This window comes from Carassius auratus, chromosome 43 (genome assembly GCF_003368295.1).
Source record: "Carassius auratus strain Wakin chromosome 43, ASM336829v1, whole genome shotgun sequence".
In the NCBI taxonomy this organism is placed as follows: Eukaryota; Metazoa; Chordata; class Actinopteri; order Cypriniformes; family Cyprinidae; genus Carassius; species Carassius auratus.
The window spans coordinates 5,376,791-5,396,259 of NC_039285.1; the positions used below are offsets into that span (position 1 = coordinate 5,376,791).

The 19,469-nt window shown below is 38.5% G+C and overlaps 1 protein-coding gene across 3 annotated transcripts; it reads right to left on the reverse strand.

Moving 5' to 3' along the window:
• Positions 1-3,068: 3,068 nt before the first annotated feature.
• LOC113061533 (uncharacterized) lies at positions 3,069-7,655 on the reverse strand. Of its 3 annotated transcripts, XM_026230702.1 has the most exons (6): positions 7,390-7,655; positions 6,596-6,772; positions 5,686-5,874; positions 4,188-5,568; positions 3,874-4,066; positions 3,069-3,731 (listed from the first exon to the last, which is right to left on the reverse strand). In XM_026230702.1, exons 2-6 carry the CDS (start codon positions 6,768-6,770, stop codon positions 3,486-3,488), a joined length of 2,184 nt encoding a protein of 727 aa, XP_026086487.1. In that variant the 5' UTR covers positions 6,771-6,772; positions 7,390-7,655; the 3' UTR covers positions 3,069-3,485. The 3 variants fall into 3 exon arrangements, with proteins under 3 accessions (XP_026086487.1, XP_026086486.1, XP_026086488.1); XM_026230701.1 differs by having other exon boundaries at positions 6,596-7,655; XM_026230703.1 differs by lacking the exon at positions 6,596-6,772 and having other exon boundaries at positions 3,070-3,731; positions 7,390-7,653.
• Positions 7,656-19,469: the final 11,814 nt, after the last annotated feature.

Here is a 19,469-nt window from a genome sequence, read left to right on the forward strand (position 1 = left end):
TGTGTGTGTACATTAACTTACCTTTACCCTTCACGGTCAGAACTTTTTTCGAGGCAACCTCCTGCATTTTTCTGAAGCTCTCTCGAAGGCGGCTCACATTGAATGCCATATTGGCCTGGAACTCATCAACGATCTTCTGCAAGTCCTCCAGCCACTCCATGTTGACCATGGATTTCTCCACTTTTTCAATCTCCCATTCTAGAGATTCCTCTGCAAGAAGTAAAGTTCATAAGTATTGTTAACTGTTAAGTACAGTTAGATTATATTCAAAAGCAGATCAATATATGGCTTAGGGCTGCACAGTTAATCAAAATGAAACTGAAATCGTGAATTGGCTTGTTGTCACTGTCAAATCTCAAAGGCTGCGATTTAATTAAATACATGCGCTGCTTGTCTCAAAGTCAAGTGCAGATCTCATCTCTGCATCTGATCCCAATTTGGGGCTTTATAGTAAATCTGTAAATGTATTATGCAACATCCATCTTTCCTGAAATGCTTGTCAACAAAAGTGAAGTTTTAAGGGCACTCTACAGCTCTCCGTCAAAAAAGGAAGGTTAAGAATTGATTGTTTAATGTTTGAAAATGAAGAAAAAAAGCCATGCATATTATTATTGATTTTACAGTTTTAAACACTAAAATTATGAATATTTCTTCTATTATTTTTATTTTAATAACAATTTTAAAATGTTACTTTTACTGGTTAATCAGTTTGCAATGCATTTAGGTAGAACTGAATACATGCCTAAATATGAGTGTCTGATTCATTTTTATTCTTTTTTTATTATTATTTGAACTGCTAGTTTTATGTGAGGTCTTGAAGAATCAGGCCAATTAAAGACCATTAACTTGACCACTCTATTTGACTCATTGGTCTGAGTAGGCTACTGAACTACATATGTATAAGTGTATAACTAAAACCAGATTACTAACGTATATAGTTAAATCGCTCCAGCAGTGACTGAAACTCCTCTTGGCGCTCTCGGGCTCTGTATTGAAGGTCCAGGAATTTGTTCATCAGCAGTTGATTTTTCACAAGCCTGTCGGTACAGTGACTGGAGGAAACATCCTCGTCGGATGAGTCCAGAGATGTGTTCCTCAGCGACATCTCTGACATTTCATCCACAACCGAGGACGATGAAGATGATGATGAAAAAGATGTATTCTTGTTAAAAGCCATCTCTGATCCTAAAGGAGAACTCTTAATGTTCTACACAGACTTTCAACAGTTCTCGTTTACACAGTTCTGAGAGTGATCTCTCTTGAGCCGTTTGATATTATCAAACTGAATTTCTGGTCTTTTATGACAAGACGATTAAGCAAGATTTTCGTACTCGTTCAGACAGATATTCACTCACTGATATTACTCGCATAACATGCAACGATGAAATAAATTGTTTCAATTCCTAAATCAGCTTTTATAGTGGCCCAGTGTGACGTCATCCACGAACATTCCATAGTGACGTGTCATAGTTGCCCTGGCAACCATTGATTGTTCTTGACTTGAGTAAACAGTAAAGCTACCAGGCACAGTGGCGGATAAATAAAAATAGCATACTGTTTCACCCGGCCAGTTGACAAAAAGTTAATTTCCATCCCTGGTGTTTGTACAACACCCAATAAAGTGTAATATCCTCCGAAGCAGCTCCGTGGAGAAAAGCGGTGTAAACCGGGCTCGAAACGGCGGCGTTGTTTCCAGTACAGTGTTTGCAGCTGAAGTTAGTCCCGGCGGCGGAGTGATATTTGTTGGTTATTTACAGTACGTTTTATAGCACGCGCTTACGATATACAAGATCGCGTGAAGAGTTTAATTTGTTATTGAGCACAAGTTTCCTCATTCTGTCAAGACTCCGTCAGACCCCGGTAAGTTCATTTTCCTCCAGCATTCTGCAACATTTTTAGATTATATGGACAGTTTGTGTTTATCTTGTTTTTAACGGCATAAATAAGCAAACTAACAAACAGTATTATCGGTCGCGTGTCTAATAACTGCTGTTCGGGGAATGCATTTTATTTCCATTCTTCAAGTACTTTCTCATAAGTTATCTCTGTGGCTAGTAAGTCAAACCTCTACATTGCGAGTAAATCACTCGCATATGCGACTAAATCTTCCTTCTGGCTACTAAATGATGTCTAATATTAGACAATGGCTAATCAATTCTCTGATTTTACTCGCCAGTCTGTTAGTTGGAGGCTAAATTTAACACAGTTATTTTCACTCACGGAAACTGACTCTCCATCAGACGATCTGTGCTTTTTTCATTAATGGATGCGCAACGCACTTGTATAATGTACAGTAAACTCTAGTGCAGCGGTTCCCAAACTTTTTTTTCCTGCGCACCCCTTTCTAAGTCCCAACTGAGTTGGCGCACCCCCAATGCCCACTTAAAAAAACAACAACAAAACGTTCTTTTATCGCCATATAAAGAGTCATGTTTATGTGTCATGGCTGATGTGCTACATTTAAACAATATTATTTGTTGTATTTTGCTGTCAAAATAACGGAGTTCCTAAGGAAGACTTCAGCTTTTAAGAACAGCTGGGTTTTCCGGTAGTGGGTGGAGTTGATACGCGAACGGCAATCTCATTGGCCGGCGCTCACCTATTATCGTCCATGTTTTGATTTCAGCAAATCAGTTCGAGCGAACACACAAAATTGACATTTCTATTTAATTATGTTTCCCACAGTACTACAGCCTTAATGAAATGAATATCATGTTATCACAATTTGTTAAATATATTACCTTTCCTTGAATAAAAGCTTAGAAATGGAAATTTTTAAACCTCAGTTGCAGGCGATGAGCACTTAGCACCACCCTTACCTGAGACAGGCAGCAGACTCACATGCCATAATTAATATCATGACGCAATCATGCCTAACTCGCATGCGCCCTTTATTAAAGCAGCAATTAACTTAAATTTAAACAAATTAAAAGGTACTCATCTTTCATATTCATTTAAATTATTCTTTCTTCAGTTAAAATGAATGACCAGTTCACATTTGATCAGTTAAATGTCCATTTTCCCCGATAAAATCAAATCTACTCAGTGGTGTGCTTTGATCAATTGATCAAAATACTTAAGTGCCCAACAATAAAGAGAGATTCATATCTTTATTATTTATAATTTTTATTATTCATATGTTTATTTATATATTTATTACAATATAAGCTTAAACAAAAAAAATATATACACTGATTAAGACATAGCTCTTCCTTAATATAACATAGGCTATTTGACTGGCAAAGCTTGAAATCACTAATATGGGTTAACCAATCAATGGCTACATTTAGATGTCAATAACCGCTGACTGAGCAGTGCAGTGTAACAAATGTAAATGAAACCATCTTCCTATGTCTACAGGCCGGTGCTTCTGTTTTATCCAGAGTCTGTTCCTGATGCGTCCTCGCTTTTGTTTTATCTTTGTGACATTTCAATAATCTCTTCTTGGGTTCAGATACAAGCCATTATGTTGACACTGGCCATCATTATTGAATGTGACTGATCTTCAGGAAACTGCCTGGTGTGTTCCTGGTCGTGTGGTGCAGAGGTTTGGGGTGGATTTGAGGATGACGTGCTGGACTGGCTCTGCTGGGTGAAGTTCGCGGTCCCCGAGGAGGAGATGGACGCAGATTGGAGCTGAACCGCACGGGTGTCACAGTGAGCAGAGGCAGTGATACATGCCTTTGCTCAAATGATATGCCTGCCAGATGTAGGCCATGCACCGCATTCACCTGTAGGCAGGACAACAACATGTTTCATATTATTATTTACATCTGCCATATAATTAATGTTGTTTACATTATAAGAACATGAAAAACTAGTGTTACACTCAGTATCAATGATTTAATGCCATTTTGTCTAATTCATACTGACCTGCTGGTATAAATGGGCCGTCCGTGCGATGCAGAGTCCTCGTGTCTCATCGGTGGAGGCTTGCTTGGCGTCCCAGATTTTGTTTACACTCTGCTGGAAACGGTCAAACTTGCAGAGCTGAGAATGGACTTTTTTGAACTCCAGTCCATCCCTTAAATTTCTGGTCGCCTTGAAATTTCCATCGAGCGTCTTCCTATATAACAGAGAAAAAATGCAATGAGCCAAAATTAGAATTTTGTTATGGCACATTATAAAAAGATTTACCACAAAACATATAATCAAATAAACCATTAGCCAAAGGAAGTTTTTCTTACCTTAATTGCTTCATTTGGACATGTTTGATGTATCTCCGTAAAAGACATCCGAGACGCAGCTCAACACTCTTAAGTGTCTGATTGACGGTTCCTCTGCACAGGTTGTATATTTCAGAGGAAATGTTGTTCTTTTGAAAAGCTCGATCCAGCTTCTGGAGGTTGTTTTCTTGAGCTTTGATGTCAATTATGAATGATGGTTCTCTCATGCTTGCATGAAACAGTTTGTCTCCGTCCTCCTCGCTGTTCTTCTTGTACTGCTCCTCAATGCTGCCCGAGACTGCAGAATCATATTTGCGAGGCTCGGGTTTCTCAGACTTCTGAAGTGAAGGCTTTACTTGAGTCTGAATTTTGGGCAGTTTCACAGACGAGGAAGGATGGGTGTGGACAGAAGACAGACTCTGACGTTCTTCCGCTGACATAGCACAAACTTTTGTCTCCTCTACAGACTGTGAAATCTGAGGAAGAGCAAAAGATCTGTCGAGGGATGGACGATGAAAGCTATGAGGAAATGGACTTTGGAGGTCTTCCTGAACCATTGTCTCTTCAAATGGTGTCTCTGTTATCTCCATTGTCTCCGTATCAACTTCTGGTTCCTCCACAGACTGCAAAATCTGAGGAAGAGCAGAAGATCTGACGGGGGACGGACGATGGAAGCTACGAGGAAATGGACACTTAAGGTTTTTCTGAGCCATCGTCTCTTCAAATGATGTCTCTGTTCTCTCCATTGTCTCTGCATCAACTTGTGTCTCTTCAAATGATTTGACGTTTGCCTCTTGCTCTGTGGAAACTTTTGTCTCCTCGACAGATCGTGTGACCTTGGGGAGAGCAAAAGTCCTGTCAAGGCCAGGAGGAAACGGGCCATCAGCAGATGGACTCTGGAGGTCTTTTGGAGCTGTGTCTAATGTTACCACTGGTCTATCTAAAGGCAACACTTCGACATTTGTCTCCCGTACAAGCTCTTTGACCTGAGGGAAACCAAAAGCATCTGCCTTGGGTTTCACAGGAAAGGCAGGCAATTTCTGCACCTTCTGCTGCTGACCTGCAGATCTATTTTGGTGCACAGGAGAAACTAAGATTTCTCTGTTCACATCTTGAATCACCTTGCTCTGTTTCTGAGGTGTCTTGAGAGTCTTAATTTCCAAGCAGTGATCTTGAAATGCCTTGTTGAGGTTTTCAATGGTCGCTGCTGATAGTTTTAGTGCCTTACTTGTGGCTGGACTGCAGGAGGGTGATTTGGTGATGTTATTCAAGGCATTGATCAGGTTTGATGAGTATGTTGATGCAACAGTTGAATTTTCCTTCAATTGTGCTACCGTGGGACAAGTCGGCAGAGACTGAATGCTTTTAACTGTTTTGGCATCCAGATCTTTTCTTGGTTTACCTAAAAAACCAACACATTTTACACTGTAAGCTACCTTGACACACCATTTTAGATCACACTGCAACCAAAGTGATTCAAATATGCTTTGAATGAAGGTGTGTGTGTACATTAACTTACCTTTAGCCTTCACGGTCAGAACTTTTTTCGAGGCAACCTCCTGCATTTTTCTGAAGCTCTCTCGAAGGCGGCTCACATTGAATGCCATATTGGCCTGGAACTCATCAACGATCTTCTGCAAGTCCTCCAGCCACTCCATGTTGACCATGGATTTCTCCACTTTTTCAATCTCCCATTCTAGAGATTCCTCTGCAAGAAGTAAAGTTCATAAGTATTGTTAACTGTTAAGTACAGTTAGATTATATTCAAAAGCAGATCAATATATGGCTTAGGGCTGCACAGTTAATCAAAATGAAACTGAAATCGTGAATTGGCTTGTTGTCACTGTCAAATCTCAAAGGCTGCGATTTAATTAAATATATGCGCTGCTTGTCTCAAAGTCAAGTGCAGATCTCATCTCTGCATCTGATCCCAATTTGGGGCTTTATAGTAAATCTGTAAATGTATTATGCAACATCCATCTTTCCTGAAATGCTTGTCAACAAAAGTGAAGTTTTAAGGGCACTCTACAGCTCTCCGTCAAAAAAATGAAGGTTAAAGATCGATTGTTTAATGTTTGAAAATGAAGAAAAAAAGCCATGCATATTATTATTGATTTTACACTTTTAAACACTAAAATTATGAATATTTCTTCTATTGTTTTTATTTTAATAACAATTTTAACATTTTACTTTTACTGGTTAATCAGTTTGCAATGCATTTAGGTAGAACTGAATACATGCCTAAATATGAGTGTCTGATTCATTTTTATTCTTTTTTTATTATTATTTGAAGTTCTAGTTTTATGTGAGGTCTTGAGGAATCAGGCCAATTAAAGACCATTAACTTGACCACTCTATTTGACTCATTGGTCTGAGTAGGCTACTGAACTACATATGTATAAGTGTATAATTAAAACCAGATTACTAACGTATATAGTTAAATCGCTCCAGCAGTGACTGAAACTCCTCTTGGCGCTCTCGGGCTCTGTATTGAAGGTCCAGGAATTTGTTCATCAGCAGTTGATTTTTCACAAGCCTGTCGGTACAGTGACTGGAGGAAACATCCTCGTCGGATGAGTCCAGAGATGTGTTCCTCAGCGACATCTCTGACATTTCATCCACAACCGAGGACGATGAAGATGATGATGAAAAAGATGTATTCTTGTTAAAAGCCATCTCTGATCTTGAAGGAGAACTCTTAATGTTCTACACAGACTTTCAACAGTTCTCGTTTACACAGTTCTGAGAGTGATTTCTCTTGAGCCGTTTGATATTATCAAACTGAATTTCTGGTCTTTTTTGACAAGACGATTAAGCAAGATTTTCGTACTCGTTCAGACAGATATTCACTCACTGATATTACTCGCATAACATGCAACGATGAAATTACTTGTTTCAATTCCTAAATCAGCTTTTATAGTGGCCCAGTGTGACGTCATCCACGAACATTCCATAGTGACGTGTCTCAGTTGCCCTGGCAACCATTGATTGCTCTTGAGTAAACAATAAAGCTTCCCCCGCAGCCATTTTGGCGTTTTTAAATTAAAAGGAAAATCTCTTTGTATTTCACATTACACTTACAACACAAACTTCATGACCGCAGGGATGGAAATTAGCACCCTCCACCAGCCAAATGCAGGTGTTTTTGTGTTGTGGCGGGTAAACTCGCTTCACCTACCGGGCACATTGGCGGGTAAATAAAAATAGCATAGTACTGTTTTACCCGGCCAGTGGACAAAAAGTTAATTTCCATCCCTGATGCGTGTACAACACCCAATAAAGTGTAATATCATCCGAAGCAACTCCGTGGAGAAAGGCGGTGTAAACCGGGCTCGAAACGGCGGCGTTGTTTCCAGTACAGTGTTTGCAGCTGAAGTTAGTGCCGCCGGCGGAGTGATATATTTGTTGGTTATTTACAGTACGTTTTTATAGCACGCGCTCATGATATACACGATCGCGTGATGAGTTTAATTTGTTATCGAGCACAAGTTTCCGCATACTGTCAAGTCTCTGTCAGACCACGGTAAGTTAATTTTCCTCCAGCATTCTGATACATTTTTAGATTATATGGACAGTGACATGCTACATTTAAACAATATTATTTGTTGTAACGTTACTTTCCTGTCAAAATAACGGAGTTGCTAAGGAAGACTTCAGCTTTTAAGAACAGCTGGGTTTACCGGTAGTGGGCGGAGTTGTTACGCGAACGGCAATCTCATTGGCATACCTCCACAATACACCCACTTTTAATTAAAACAACAACAACCATCAAGTCACCATTTAGGCTACCAGACGCAACGATATAGATCACGAACGCTGCCTACAGCATTCTCATAAATAATAAACGGACCAGCACTGGCTATAATCAATATAGTAACAAAGACAAAAAAGCAAAAACACATCTTACCTTTAGAAAAGCTGCAGTCGACGAGTGGAAGAGTTAAACTTTCTCAGAACGAGGTCTTTCCATTCGTTACGCATTTTCTTTGTAAGGTCCCGCTCAAACGCAAGCTGAGACTTACATGTGTGGTTCATTGCTCGTCTAATCAAATGTAATTTGCCGACGTGTTTTTAGTCATATATCAGACACACATAGCAGAACAATAAAGTTTACTCAAGTCTTCGTCCAGTTCAACAGCCACTTACTTTCATCTATTTCAGGAGAAACTGGGGAATTCAAGTGCTGTACGTTCGTTGAATCCAGCTGACACAGGACTCTGAACTGCAGCGCTCATCTGGTTATAGATCAAGATAATTTATAAAGGTTTTTAAACGAAGAATCGGAATATCAGATAGTTGACATGGTAAGCAAGTTTGTTTATATATTTTAATAAAAAATGAAAAACTAAATAAAACGAATAGTAGTTAGTTATTGTGGCTGCTGTGTGCACGTGACAATCATGAAGTGTCGCCATGGAAACAAGGGGTCAGTTAAAATATTTGAACTTACGCGTGAAATGGTTGATTTTAAATATATATATATTTTAAGTAAACAACAATAGCCCAAGTTAATTAAAAATTTTTTTTATTGAGATTATAAAACATAATTCTGCATCTATTTTTAAGTGGCTACGCCACTGATCCAAAGCACTGAAGTACAGCCTGCGTAGCTCCACTTTATCAATGATGTTGGCTCCAGTTGTTTCTTCAACTACATATTCAGTCAGGTTCTTGTTTACCTGTCGCCTCCGTTTTGCTGAAACAGGTGTATTTTTAGTGATTGCTGTAACTGTGTCACAGAGAATGCAGAATTCATCTTCGCTGCGGAGATTGCGCACACATTCGGCAAAAGAAACAAGTTTCATCTCAGTTAAAAGGTTTGTATCCTCTCCATGCAGAATTATATCGGCAGGATTGAGCAACAAAAGAACATTTTGGGGACTTCAGAGCGGGTCCTTTTTTTAATTAAAGGTTGCGTTAACTGAAACAGAACATTGAATGATAGGCCTATCTCAAAATTAATGCTATTTGTCTTTTCTTCTTCTTTTTTTTTGCATAAAAAAAAGGTTCTAAATAAAACCAGGCTATTTAAACCCATATTACGACTATCTTTGGTCGAACTGTTTTAATTGCCTTTTAAAAAAATCCCTTTTCAAGTTTAAAGATGTCGATTATGGCTATAGTAAAATGTCATCAAATTGAATTGAATAATCCGTACACGTTATTCATATTATGAAATAATTAGTAAAAACTTGAGCATTATAAAGCATTTTTAGATCAAACAAAAAGGGAATGGACCATTTAGTTTAGATCAAGCCTAGTCCCGCTCTGCGGCACCTGCCCCTTTGCCCTTTGGTGCCCAAAGTGCCCTTTTGTCAAAGCAAAATTTCCTCTAATTCTTTTTTTTGTCATAACGTTTCCTTTTGTGAATGCCTGCTCATGCCCAATCTAAATATTAGTAAAATTTTGAATAATAATTTAGCCGTCAATAAGCTGACCAACGTGATGACCTTTGACCTGACGACGACGACCTCCTCATCCGACCAGGATGATTCTTCACGCTGCAGCGCATTTTTGAATTGTCAGAGGATATTTTCAACACCGCGGAAGCTGGTAAGTGGTGTTTCATACTCAGCGAAGTGATTTTGATATTTATTTACTTATTATTATTTTACAAGAACAACGTGATTTGAGAACATCCAGATATGTTGTTTATATTGCGGTGTGTAGCCTGTAATGTAGAGTAACGTTAGCGTGCTGTTTGGGGGAGAAACGTTTCACAGGCATCGAGGGGCAGAGGCGTCATGCCCATTCAAAGATTTCTGAGCCAAGTTGATTTTAAATGCAGCTTCCAAACGACAAAAAAAAAAAGCCAGAGCCAGAGACGTTCGTACAACGCTTCATGATGATAACCAATCAAGGGTTCTGTTGCGCGAATGCAATGGCCAATCGGATACGTGCAGAAGAGTCATCATGAAACGCGGTGTTTTTGTTCACTTGCTCGCTGACTGAATTATTTAGCGAATTCTTTCTTCAGAGAGAGAGAAAGAGAGTAAAAAATAAAAACAATCCTGATGTGCATAATGAAATATAAAGTGCTTCAGTGATTGTAATGGGAGTTTTTGAGAGTGCCTGAACTCTGGCTAGACTGAATGTAAATGTTATTTGATAATGTAAATGTTCTTTACTCTCTGCAAAATGAAAGAGTTAAAATAAGTAACTTACAATATTGTTATTAAAATATACATTAAATGCAAATTCAGTCGTATTAAAAATATTTTATGGCATGATATGGCACTTAAGTAAAAAGTCGGGGTTTTATGTGTAGTTAATAGATTACACTACCTTTCCATTTATTGATCAAATAACAATCTATAAAGGTGCAAAACGCGTTTACTTACACGTTTGAGAATCGAGATATTTCCTGATATATTAAGCATGTTTGGAATTGTTTTGAATAAAAAGGAAAAATAAATAAAACATAAGCCTATATAAGTTATACAGTGCTTTCATAGCATGACTCAGTTGTTTATTGTTTTGTATCAATATTTAAGGTGGACTTATTGATTAGGTGCAAGAGTAGTAGTGATGGTTAAAATAATAGATTGATAATGAAATAGTAGATTGTGCCTTGTTCCTAGATGGACAGAGACTGGAAAGTAATAGATCAGATGAGGAGATGGAGATAGAGGAAGAAAAAGAGGCAAATGTAGACTTTTTTGCTTTTAAACTTAAAATTGTCTCTTCTAATCTTTTTCTTTTTCAAAACTGCATCACAGCATTGGCTGCCGTATCAATACATAATCATCCATATCAATACGCAAATTGGCAAGGAATGCATCACAATATATTGCTGTATTGATATTTTGAACCGCGCTTTTTAAAGCCTTGTTCCATGTGCCCCTTTTATACTTTGAGCACCTGCCCCTCCAAAGGTCTCTGCACAGCCCTGGATTAGTGAATGAGTGAGCGATTTCAGACACAGCTCAACGGCTGAAATCGCGCTCCGAGGCAGGGTGGTGTGCTGACTACAGGTGAGGGGGCACAGTAACCTAGGTGGCCGGGCCAGGCCCCCTGGGGCCCCCTCGTGGCACCGACCCTGGATGCAAGTAAAAGTCTTGCATTAAAAATGCTACTTAAGTAAATATAATCAAGTATAAACATTACTTAATGTAAGCATAACAAGGGAAATTTGTTTAAAAGTAAACTTAGATTATTATTCAGCAACTCACCAGAAAAAATGAACAATCTCAGACACCTTGGTCGACGTATCACTTTTAATTGTTTTTTTTTTTATGTCCCTGTACACAAACAGGGACCTATATAGAGCATCACAATCCGTATCTAAAGAGTTTTAGAGCATGTGTGAGGATAACCAGCTACGGCTGAACTCATAAGCATATAACCAGTGTCGATTTCTTTAAGACTGCAAGGGAAGCACGGCTTCCCTTATAATGTCACAAAATTAATGGTCAAATATGTACTATTGTATTATCATTTTATTGACTAAAAATGCGTTAGAAAACTTTCATCTCAAAGACGAGTTCGTTCAGAATCAGTTACATATAGCAGGTCGGTTGACTGGATTTCCTTCTCATATATTCCCGCAGCGTCACAGTGCATTTCCCTATTGAAGCCCAGCGTCCATTGACTTCAATGGGGCTGCTTTGAACGGTTTTTTTTGAGCGCTTCGAAACTAGACGGTCATTGGATAAACGCTGCGATTATGTTCCGCCCACGGACGCTCAGTGTCTCTGGGGGTGAATGGGGAGTGGGCTGGCCCGGACTCCGAGCTTCTGAGTGATGATTAGAGGGTCTGTCGAAAGACTGCATCTCCTTTTGACTGACAGCGATTCTGTACTATAAGGAATCACTGAAGCTATTCGCGCTCAGTCCCATGATCGCGGATTTCTGAAGTTCAGTCGAAATAAAAACTGCTGCAACCTATTTCTTTGATATTAGCTTGGCGAAATTGCTTGATTTTCATCATACATTTCACACAATTATACACCACATTCCTTGTTTCAGTTTTACGGAGTTTAATATATTTTTTTAGATCGTTCATTCATTCATTCCTTCATTCATTCATATAACGTTAGTAGGCTAGGCTAGCGTCATGGGTGAAACTGCGCACGATGGCAGACGGTGCTAATATTGTCGACCTGATTTTGGCGAAGCCATTTGAAAGTGTTCCTTATGAGAAAAAACTTTGAATTAAACAGCAGGGCAGATCAACACCTAAGATTGATTTAGTGCAAAAGATAAATAAAATGGCAAATAAAATGTACTGCTGGCCATGCCTCTTGATGAAACCATCTCACGGATGTGTTGTTTGGTCATGGATGAGGTTTGGAGATCTGTCTAACTTTGACAGGGCATATAAAAGACATGAAAAGAGCAATGAAGATGTGAGTGCATGTGCAAGATTAAGTTGCATGGGCAGGATCAGGGTTGAGCATGCAATAAATGAAGGTGCTCGCATTCAAGTGGCTAAACATAATGAAATAGTCAAACAAAACAGGGCCTTCCTAAACCGCCTTATTGATGTGACATCCTTGCTTGGCCAGCAGGAGCTGTCATTTAGGGGACATGATGAGAGCAGTGAATCATCCAACAAGGGGAATTACAGGGAGTTCACAGAAACATTAGCTAAACATGACTCTGTCCTGTCCACACAATTCGAGTCCTCAACTGTGTTTTCTGGTATGTCCCATACTATTCAAAATGATTTGATCTTTGCTAATTTTTTTTTTTTTTGCATCACTCTCTGGATTTGCCACATTTTTTTCAAAATCCACAAAGAGGACATCTTTTCTGGAGTCTTCAGGCTGTTCAAGGTTGTCCAGAAACGCTCCTACTCGATGGAATTTCACATCACGGATAGTGAGCACTGTGGCAAACAATTATGATGGCCTCCTGCAGACATTTGAGAACATCATTGCAGATACAACAATGGATGATGATACACTGGATTGTGCCAAAGGCTTTGTGAGGAAACTCGAGGATTTTGAGTTTGTGTTCATGTTGTACACATATGAACAAATCTTCTCTGAGACTGATGTGGTCTTTGATATTATCCAGCAGAGGGCGATGGATGTTCTTTACTGCAAGAACAGAATTGAATCTCTTCTTGCATTTGTCAAAGAGAAGAGGTCAGAGGGGGCTTTCCAAGCCATTTCTGCCAAAACAGCAGATCTCACATCAGACCCACGAGATGAGTCCATGAGAAAGGACCTGACCCAATTGCAGGATCCCCAAGTGCGATACAGAAATCTGTACATGGCCATCCTTGATATCATCTTGGAGCAGATTCCTCGACGTTTTTCAAATTTGGAAAGCATGCTCTTCTTAGAATTAGTCAATCCAGGGAAATTTGATGACATGAGACAGGTATTTCCAGAGGAGGCCTTCCAAAGTGTCCTGAAAAGTTATGGCCATCACTTTGATTCAGGAAGACTGAGGTCAGAACTTCAAGTCCTGTATTCAGATCAGGACTTGTAGGGTAACAGGGGAAAGCTGTGTGATTACTTGGTGTTCCTTAAAGACATGGAGTTGGACAGTGCAATGCGTCAGCTTTACAAACTGTTCTCATTAGTGGCAACAATTGGAGCTACATCTGCAGGTGTAGAAAGGAGCTTCAATGCTTATGTCAATGCAGAAATTGCATTGAATTTTTACTTCCGGCACCAGATGTGGGCGGGACTGTGATGCTCTATTGTGCTTGGGAACTAATGTGGTTGGAGCTGCGTTCTCTGGAATCCTTTCAAGTGGTGGACTCCTACGTTCTGACTGGTTGATTGGCCCAACCGCGTCATAGCTCATTACCATAAAGTTGCCTTGATTTCAACTCTCCTCGACGCTCTCAACGGCCAAGTTGCGCTGCGCCGCTCCTCACCGGCGGTGTGAACGCACAGTTAGTGTGTTTTATAGTTTTATTAGTAGGAATCATATTATTATTATTATCTTATCAGTATTTTAAATAAGTTTATTTATTATTATTATTTTTTTTTTTTTACAGAAACACTGAATGACCAAAAAAGCACCACCAACAGTCCAGTTAAAATGTTCAGTTAAAACGACTAATAGCATTCAAACATGGTTATCAAGTTTACTTCTAATTACTAAAGTTCCATTCTTAAATGATACTTGATTATTGTAAAGCTTGACTGACTGACGAGTAAACTTAAATAATTACAAGCCAATTGCGATTCAAGGTTGCCAAGGTGTCCGTAGAGGGTTGTAAGTTATGTAGAAACAACATTGTATTACTACACATGTTTGACAGCTCTGGCATGACGAGACGCGTAAAAACGATGTATTAAAAATGCTGTGAGTTTGTTTGTCGACGGCGTAAAAGTTTGCGAGACGAGATTTCTTTCAGTGAAACAGTGTTGAACAGGGGACTTTTCCCCATGTGTTCCCTCAATCACAAAACAAAAACAAAAACAAACAAACAAAAAAATACACTTACTCATACAAATACTGGTGAATCATTTTACTTTGGAATTAAATACAACATTATCAATGCGTACGAAATTTGTTTAGAATGTTTGTAAAAATGTTTCTGTGCATTAAAAAAGTTCAGTGCAGTGTATCATCCGGTTGGGCTACGGAGCTGAGAGAATGAGCTGCTTCACCAAGAGTCGCTGTTTCAAAACCTAGTAAGCTGCCTAGATAGGCAGCATTTTTGAGCATCACTGAAAGAGAAAATGTCAGTATTTCATTGAGACTTGAGATTAAATAAACTACTTAAATATTGTAGATCTTTTAGTATTAATTTTCACATGCAGTTACACATTGTCGGTTAAAAACAAGAAAGTGGCTGGTAAAAACATTGAGTGGCTGGTAGATTTTGAAATCAACCAATACACAGTGGCCGGTTGACGAAAAAGTTAATTTCCATCCCTGGTTGACGCAACAGAACATTTCTATCCTGGTAAGGCTCAACTGCCTGACCATTATCACAGATTTTTAGAAAAAACTGCGGTGGCAAAGCAGACCAGGCCAGACAGATATGCCGTCCATGTACATCTATAGCCTGAAATGGGCTTCAGCAGCTTTCATAAATGTGGACTGACACGGCACATATTAGTGTCTGTGGAAATGTCCAGAGCGCCACGATACATAAAAGACGCCTTTGGATGCTTTGAAAGCTCTGTTCTATTTTTTTTCTATCACCAGTACAGCCAGGGCAAGAATTTGCAGTTAGGCAAAACAGACCAGGCTTTTTGGGTCATCTAGTTTTGACAATATTTTCTATCTCAACATGTGAAGCTATAGCAGTGGCTGATAATAGACAGACATATTGGGAAGAAAAAGAGATTCTGAGACTTCAGTGAATCAGACTGTCACCTCCCTGCTTTTTGGTTCAAAGTGATGATTTCATTAGCAGGGCTGCTGTAAGACTCTTCTGTAGATCAAGGAATGTGAAACCAGGGCAGGGAGCACAAGTGCTCCTTTACTGCTGGAAATCCATTCTAAATATAAATGACCCATCATGAAAGTGCAGTTTCAGGAGTAGTTTGGGTTCTGCTGGTCGTCTGACTGCCTTTTCACTCCGGGAGCTCTGTTGTTTCTCTGGAATGCATCTGTAAACCTCATTGAATCCTTCATTCTCAATAGCCGAAGGACAGTCAATTGGATTGTGGAGAGTCTTTCTCACAGGTTTATTGCTACAGGCCCTGAAAGCATTTTCTTTGAAAGTTCAGAGACAGACCAGTGCACTTCATCAGATCCAAGACATTGATTTGTTTGTTTCAGCCCTCATCCACAAAATACACCGGGTGTATGCATGGATCCAGTATAGTCTATCATAACACTCACATTACCATACTCAGACACTAATAGCTTTCAAAATATATTTTAGCTATTAGAGTATTGATCTGGCCAAGAACAACATTGTTTTTTACTTATGATGTTCATAAGACAGTTTGACCCACAGTTTCATGGTTAAAATAAATATATAAATAATAAAAAAATGTTTTTTTTAATAGCCCTCTAAAATTTACATAGGCCTATATACTTTTGGCAGATGATTTTATCTGAGGAAATGTAAATGTGTACGGTATATGAAGACATACATTTTTATTATTTCAAGTTTGCTAATTTTGCTGGGTCCATGATTTTGGTATTGCTAACACTAAGCTTCATATACATATATATAATTAAAAACAAAGTTATTTTTGTTAAGAAAAAAAAGGTTTAAAACAAGTTGTAAAATATAGTTAGTTTTGTTCTCATGTTTTTGTTATAATGTGTGAGAAGTAGTAAGGTTTACTGTTTTTACCTGAATTATTGTTATTATTTATTAGCATAGTGTTATATCTAGTGAATTGTAGTGTGAAATGCAACACAAATGAGCCTCCAAAAGAGTACATATGAAGTGTATAAGATAGAAAAAGACTGTTCTCACAGTGGTTTGGCAACACACTTTCCTTTATTTAAAAATAGTAGGATTTTAAGAATGCAATTTAGTGCACCACCTAATATATTTATAGTGCTTTACATGTAGCAAAATACTCCACAGGACAAATCTGGGTTCACGAGATATCTGATAGCTGCCACTCACCAGGACACTACATTAACACGTCACTCGAGAGCTTTCCTTTCTACAGCTTGTATGCAGCTTACCAGTGGTGGTTAGGATGGCAGTAGAAAAATACAGATATGACAGTGATTATAGAACTCAGTTACTATATAGATCTTTTTTTACACCAAGAATAAAAACTTAATGGATCATTTTAACGGGAGGAAATTAATTCAACAATTCAATCAGTTGCACTGTGGTCATTTAGACTTATAGCTTTCATGTCCCTTTAAAAGTATCAGAATTCAGTACCAACAAATGCCAATATTTCATTCAGATCTACCACTTTAAGTTCTTTTAATTAATAGGTACAAAAAGAAAAATTAAACATCAAGACACAATGAATGGGTACAAACTTAGTTGCCATGACTTGGAAAAAAAAAAATCCCAAAATATACAAAAAGGTGGCATGGGTGTGCAAGCTTTTAGATGTTCTGGAGATATGAATTTTGCCGGGCCATCTCCAAAACGATAGAAATATAGAGACCTTTCATTTCTGATAATGGGCAATTCCTTAAGATTGGGCAATTGACTTCTACTTTATAATTGCTAGAAACTATAATGTGAATTTGTACAGTATTGTTCAAAATAATAGCAGTACAATGTGACTAACCAGAATAATCAAGGTTTTTAGTATATTTTTTATTGCTACGTGGCAAACAAGTTACCAGTAGGTTCAGTAGATTGTCAGAAAACAAACAAGACCCAGCATTCATGATATGCACGCTCTTAAGGCTGTGCAATTGGGCAATTAGTTGAAAGGGGTGTGTTCAAAAAAATAGCAGTGTCTACCTTTGACTGTACAAACTCAAAACTATTTTGTACAAACATTTTTTTTCTCTGGGATTTAGCAATCCTGTGAATCACTCAACTAATATTTAGTTGTATGACCACAGTTTTTTAAAACTGCTTGACATCTGTGTGGCATGGAGTCAACCAACTTGTGGCACCTCTCAGCTGTTATTCCACTCCATGATTCTTTAACAACATTCCACAATTCATTCACATTTCTTGGTTTTGCTTCAGAAACAGCATTTTTGATATCACCCCACAAATTCTCAATTGGATTAAGGTCTGGAGATTGGGCTGGCCACTCCATAACATTAATTTTGTTGGTTTGGAACCAAGACTTTGCCCGTTTACTAGTGTGTTTTGGGTCATTGTCTTGTTGAAACAACCATTTCAAGGGCATGTCCTCTTCAGCATAGGGCAACATGACCTCTTCAAGTATTTTAACATATGCAAACTGATCCATGATCCCTGGTATGCGATAAATAGGCCCAACACCATAGTAGGAGAAACATGCCCATATCATGATGCTTGCACCTCCATGCTTCACTGTCTTCACTGTGTACTGTGGCTTGAATTCAGAGTTTGGGGGTCGTCTCACAAACTGCCTGTGGCCCTTGGACCCAAAAAGAACAATTTTACTCTCATCAGTCCACAAAATGTTCCTCCATTTCTCTTTAGGCCAGTTGATGTGTTCTTTGGCAAATTGTAACCTCTTCTGCACATGCCTTTTTTTTAACAGAGGGACTTTGCGGGGGTTTCTTGAAAATAGATTAGCTTCACACAGACGTCTTCTAACTGTCACAGTAATTACAGGTAACTCCAGACTGTCTTTGATCATCCTGGAGGTGATCATTGGCTGAGCCTTTGCCATTCTGGTTATTCTTCTATCCATTTTGATGGTTGTCTTCCGTTTTCTTCCACGTCTCTCTGGTTTTGCTCTCCATTTTAAGGCATTGGAGATCATTTTAGCTGGACAGCCTATCATTTTTTGCACCTCTTTATAGGTTTTCCCCTCTCTAATCAACTTTTTAATCACAGTACGCTGTTCTTCTGAACAATGTCTTGAACGACCCATTTTCCTCAGCTTTCAAATGCATGTTCAACAAGTGTTGGCTTCATCCTTAAATAGGGGCCACCTGATTCACACCTGTTTCTTCACAAAATTGATGACCTCAGTGATTGAATGCCACACTGCTATTTTTTTGAACACACCCCTTTCAACTAATTCAACTAATTGCCCAATTGCACAGCCTTAAGAGCGTGCATATCATGAATGCTGGGTCTCATTTGTTTTCTGAGAATCTACTGAACCTACTGGTAACTTGTTTGCCACGTAGCAATAAAAAAATATACGAAAAACCTTGATTATTCTGGTTAGTCACATTGTACTGCTATTATTTTGAACAATACTGTATGTGCTGCATGATAGTATCTACAGATGAAAACCCAACATAAATTAATTTTAAACTGAGATTAGGAAAGGCAAAATCATTTAGAAAATAATTAAAGGTTTATAATGCAAAATCTCATTAATCTATGCTTAGCAAAACCTTCAAATCAATATGTGACAAAATGTGTGATACAAAACGATGACATACAACAATGAACAATGCACAAAAAGAACAAATAAAAATGAAATTCCAACCCTTGTGTTGCAGCATCAAGCACTGAGATTCTCTCGCACCTTTAGATATTTGACAGGCTTATTTAGACAGTTAGCAAAAAGCAATATCTTTGTTGCATATTAAACAAACATGCCCAGATGTCATACACATTTGCAATGGTTTATGAGATGATCCATAGTGAAATGTTAACATGCATTAAGCTTGACACAAATGCATTGCAAAAGAGAAAATTGCTAATGCCAAACTGATGTTGGTTGTTCAACATGACACTCAACATCTGATAATTTCAGATTTAAATACACTATATAGTCTATAAAAGTGGAAAAATATAATGGAAAAATGGGTATTGTATATACATTA

Bases quoted from the DNA above. Each gene is read 5' to 3' on its own strand.
- LOC113061533 (XM_026230701.1), bottom strand. From the start codon at position 6,842: ATGGCTTTTAACAAGAATACATCTTTTTCATCATCATCTTCATCGTCC. The intron at 5,569-5,685 runs GTAAGTTAATGT...TTGGTTTTTTAG, and splicing joins TCTGACCGTGAAGGCTAAAG to GTAAACCAAGAAAAGATCTG. The intron at 4,067-4,187 runs GTAAGAAAAACT...TCTGTTATATAG, and splicing joins GTCCAAATGAAGCAATTAAG to GAAGACGCTCGATGGAAATT.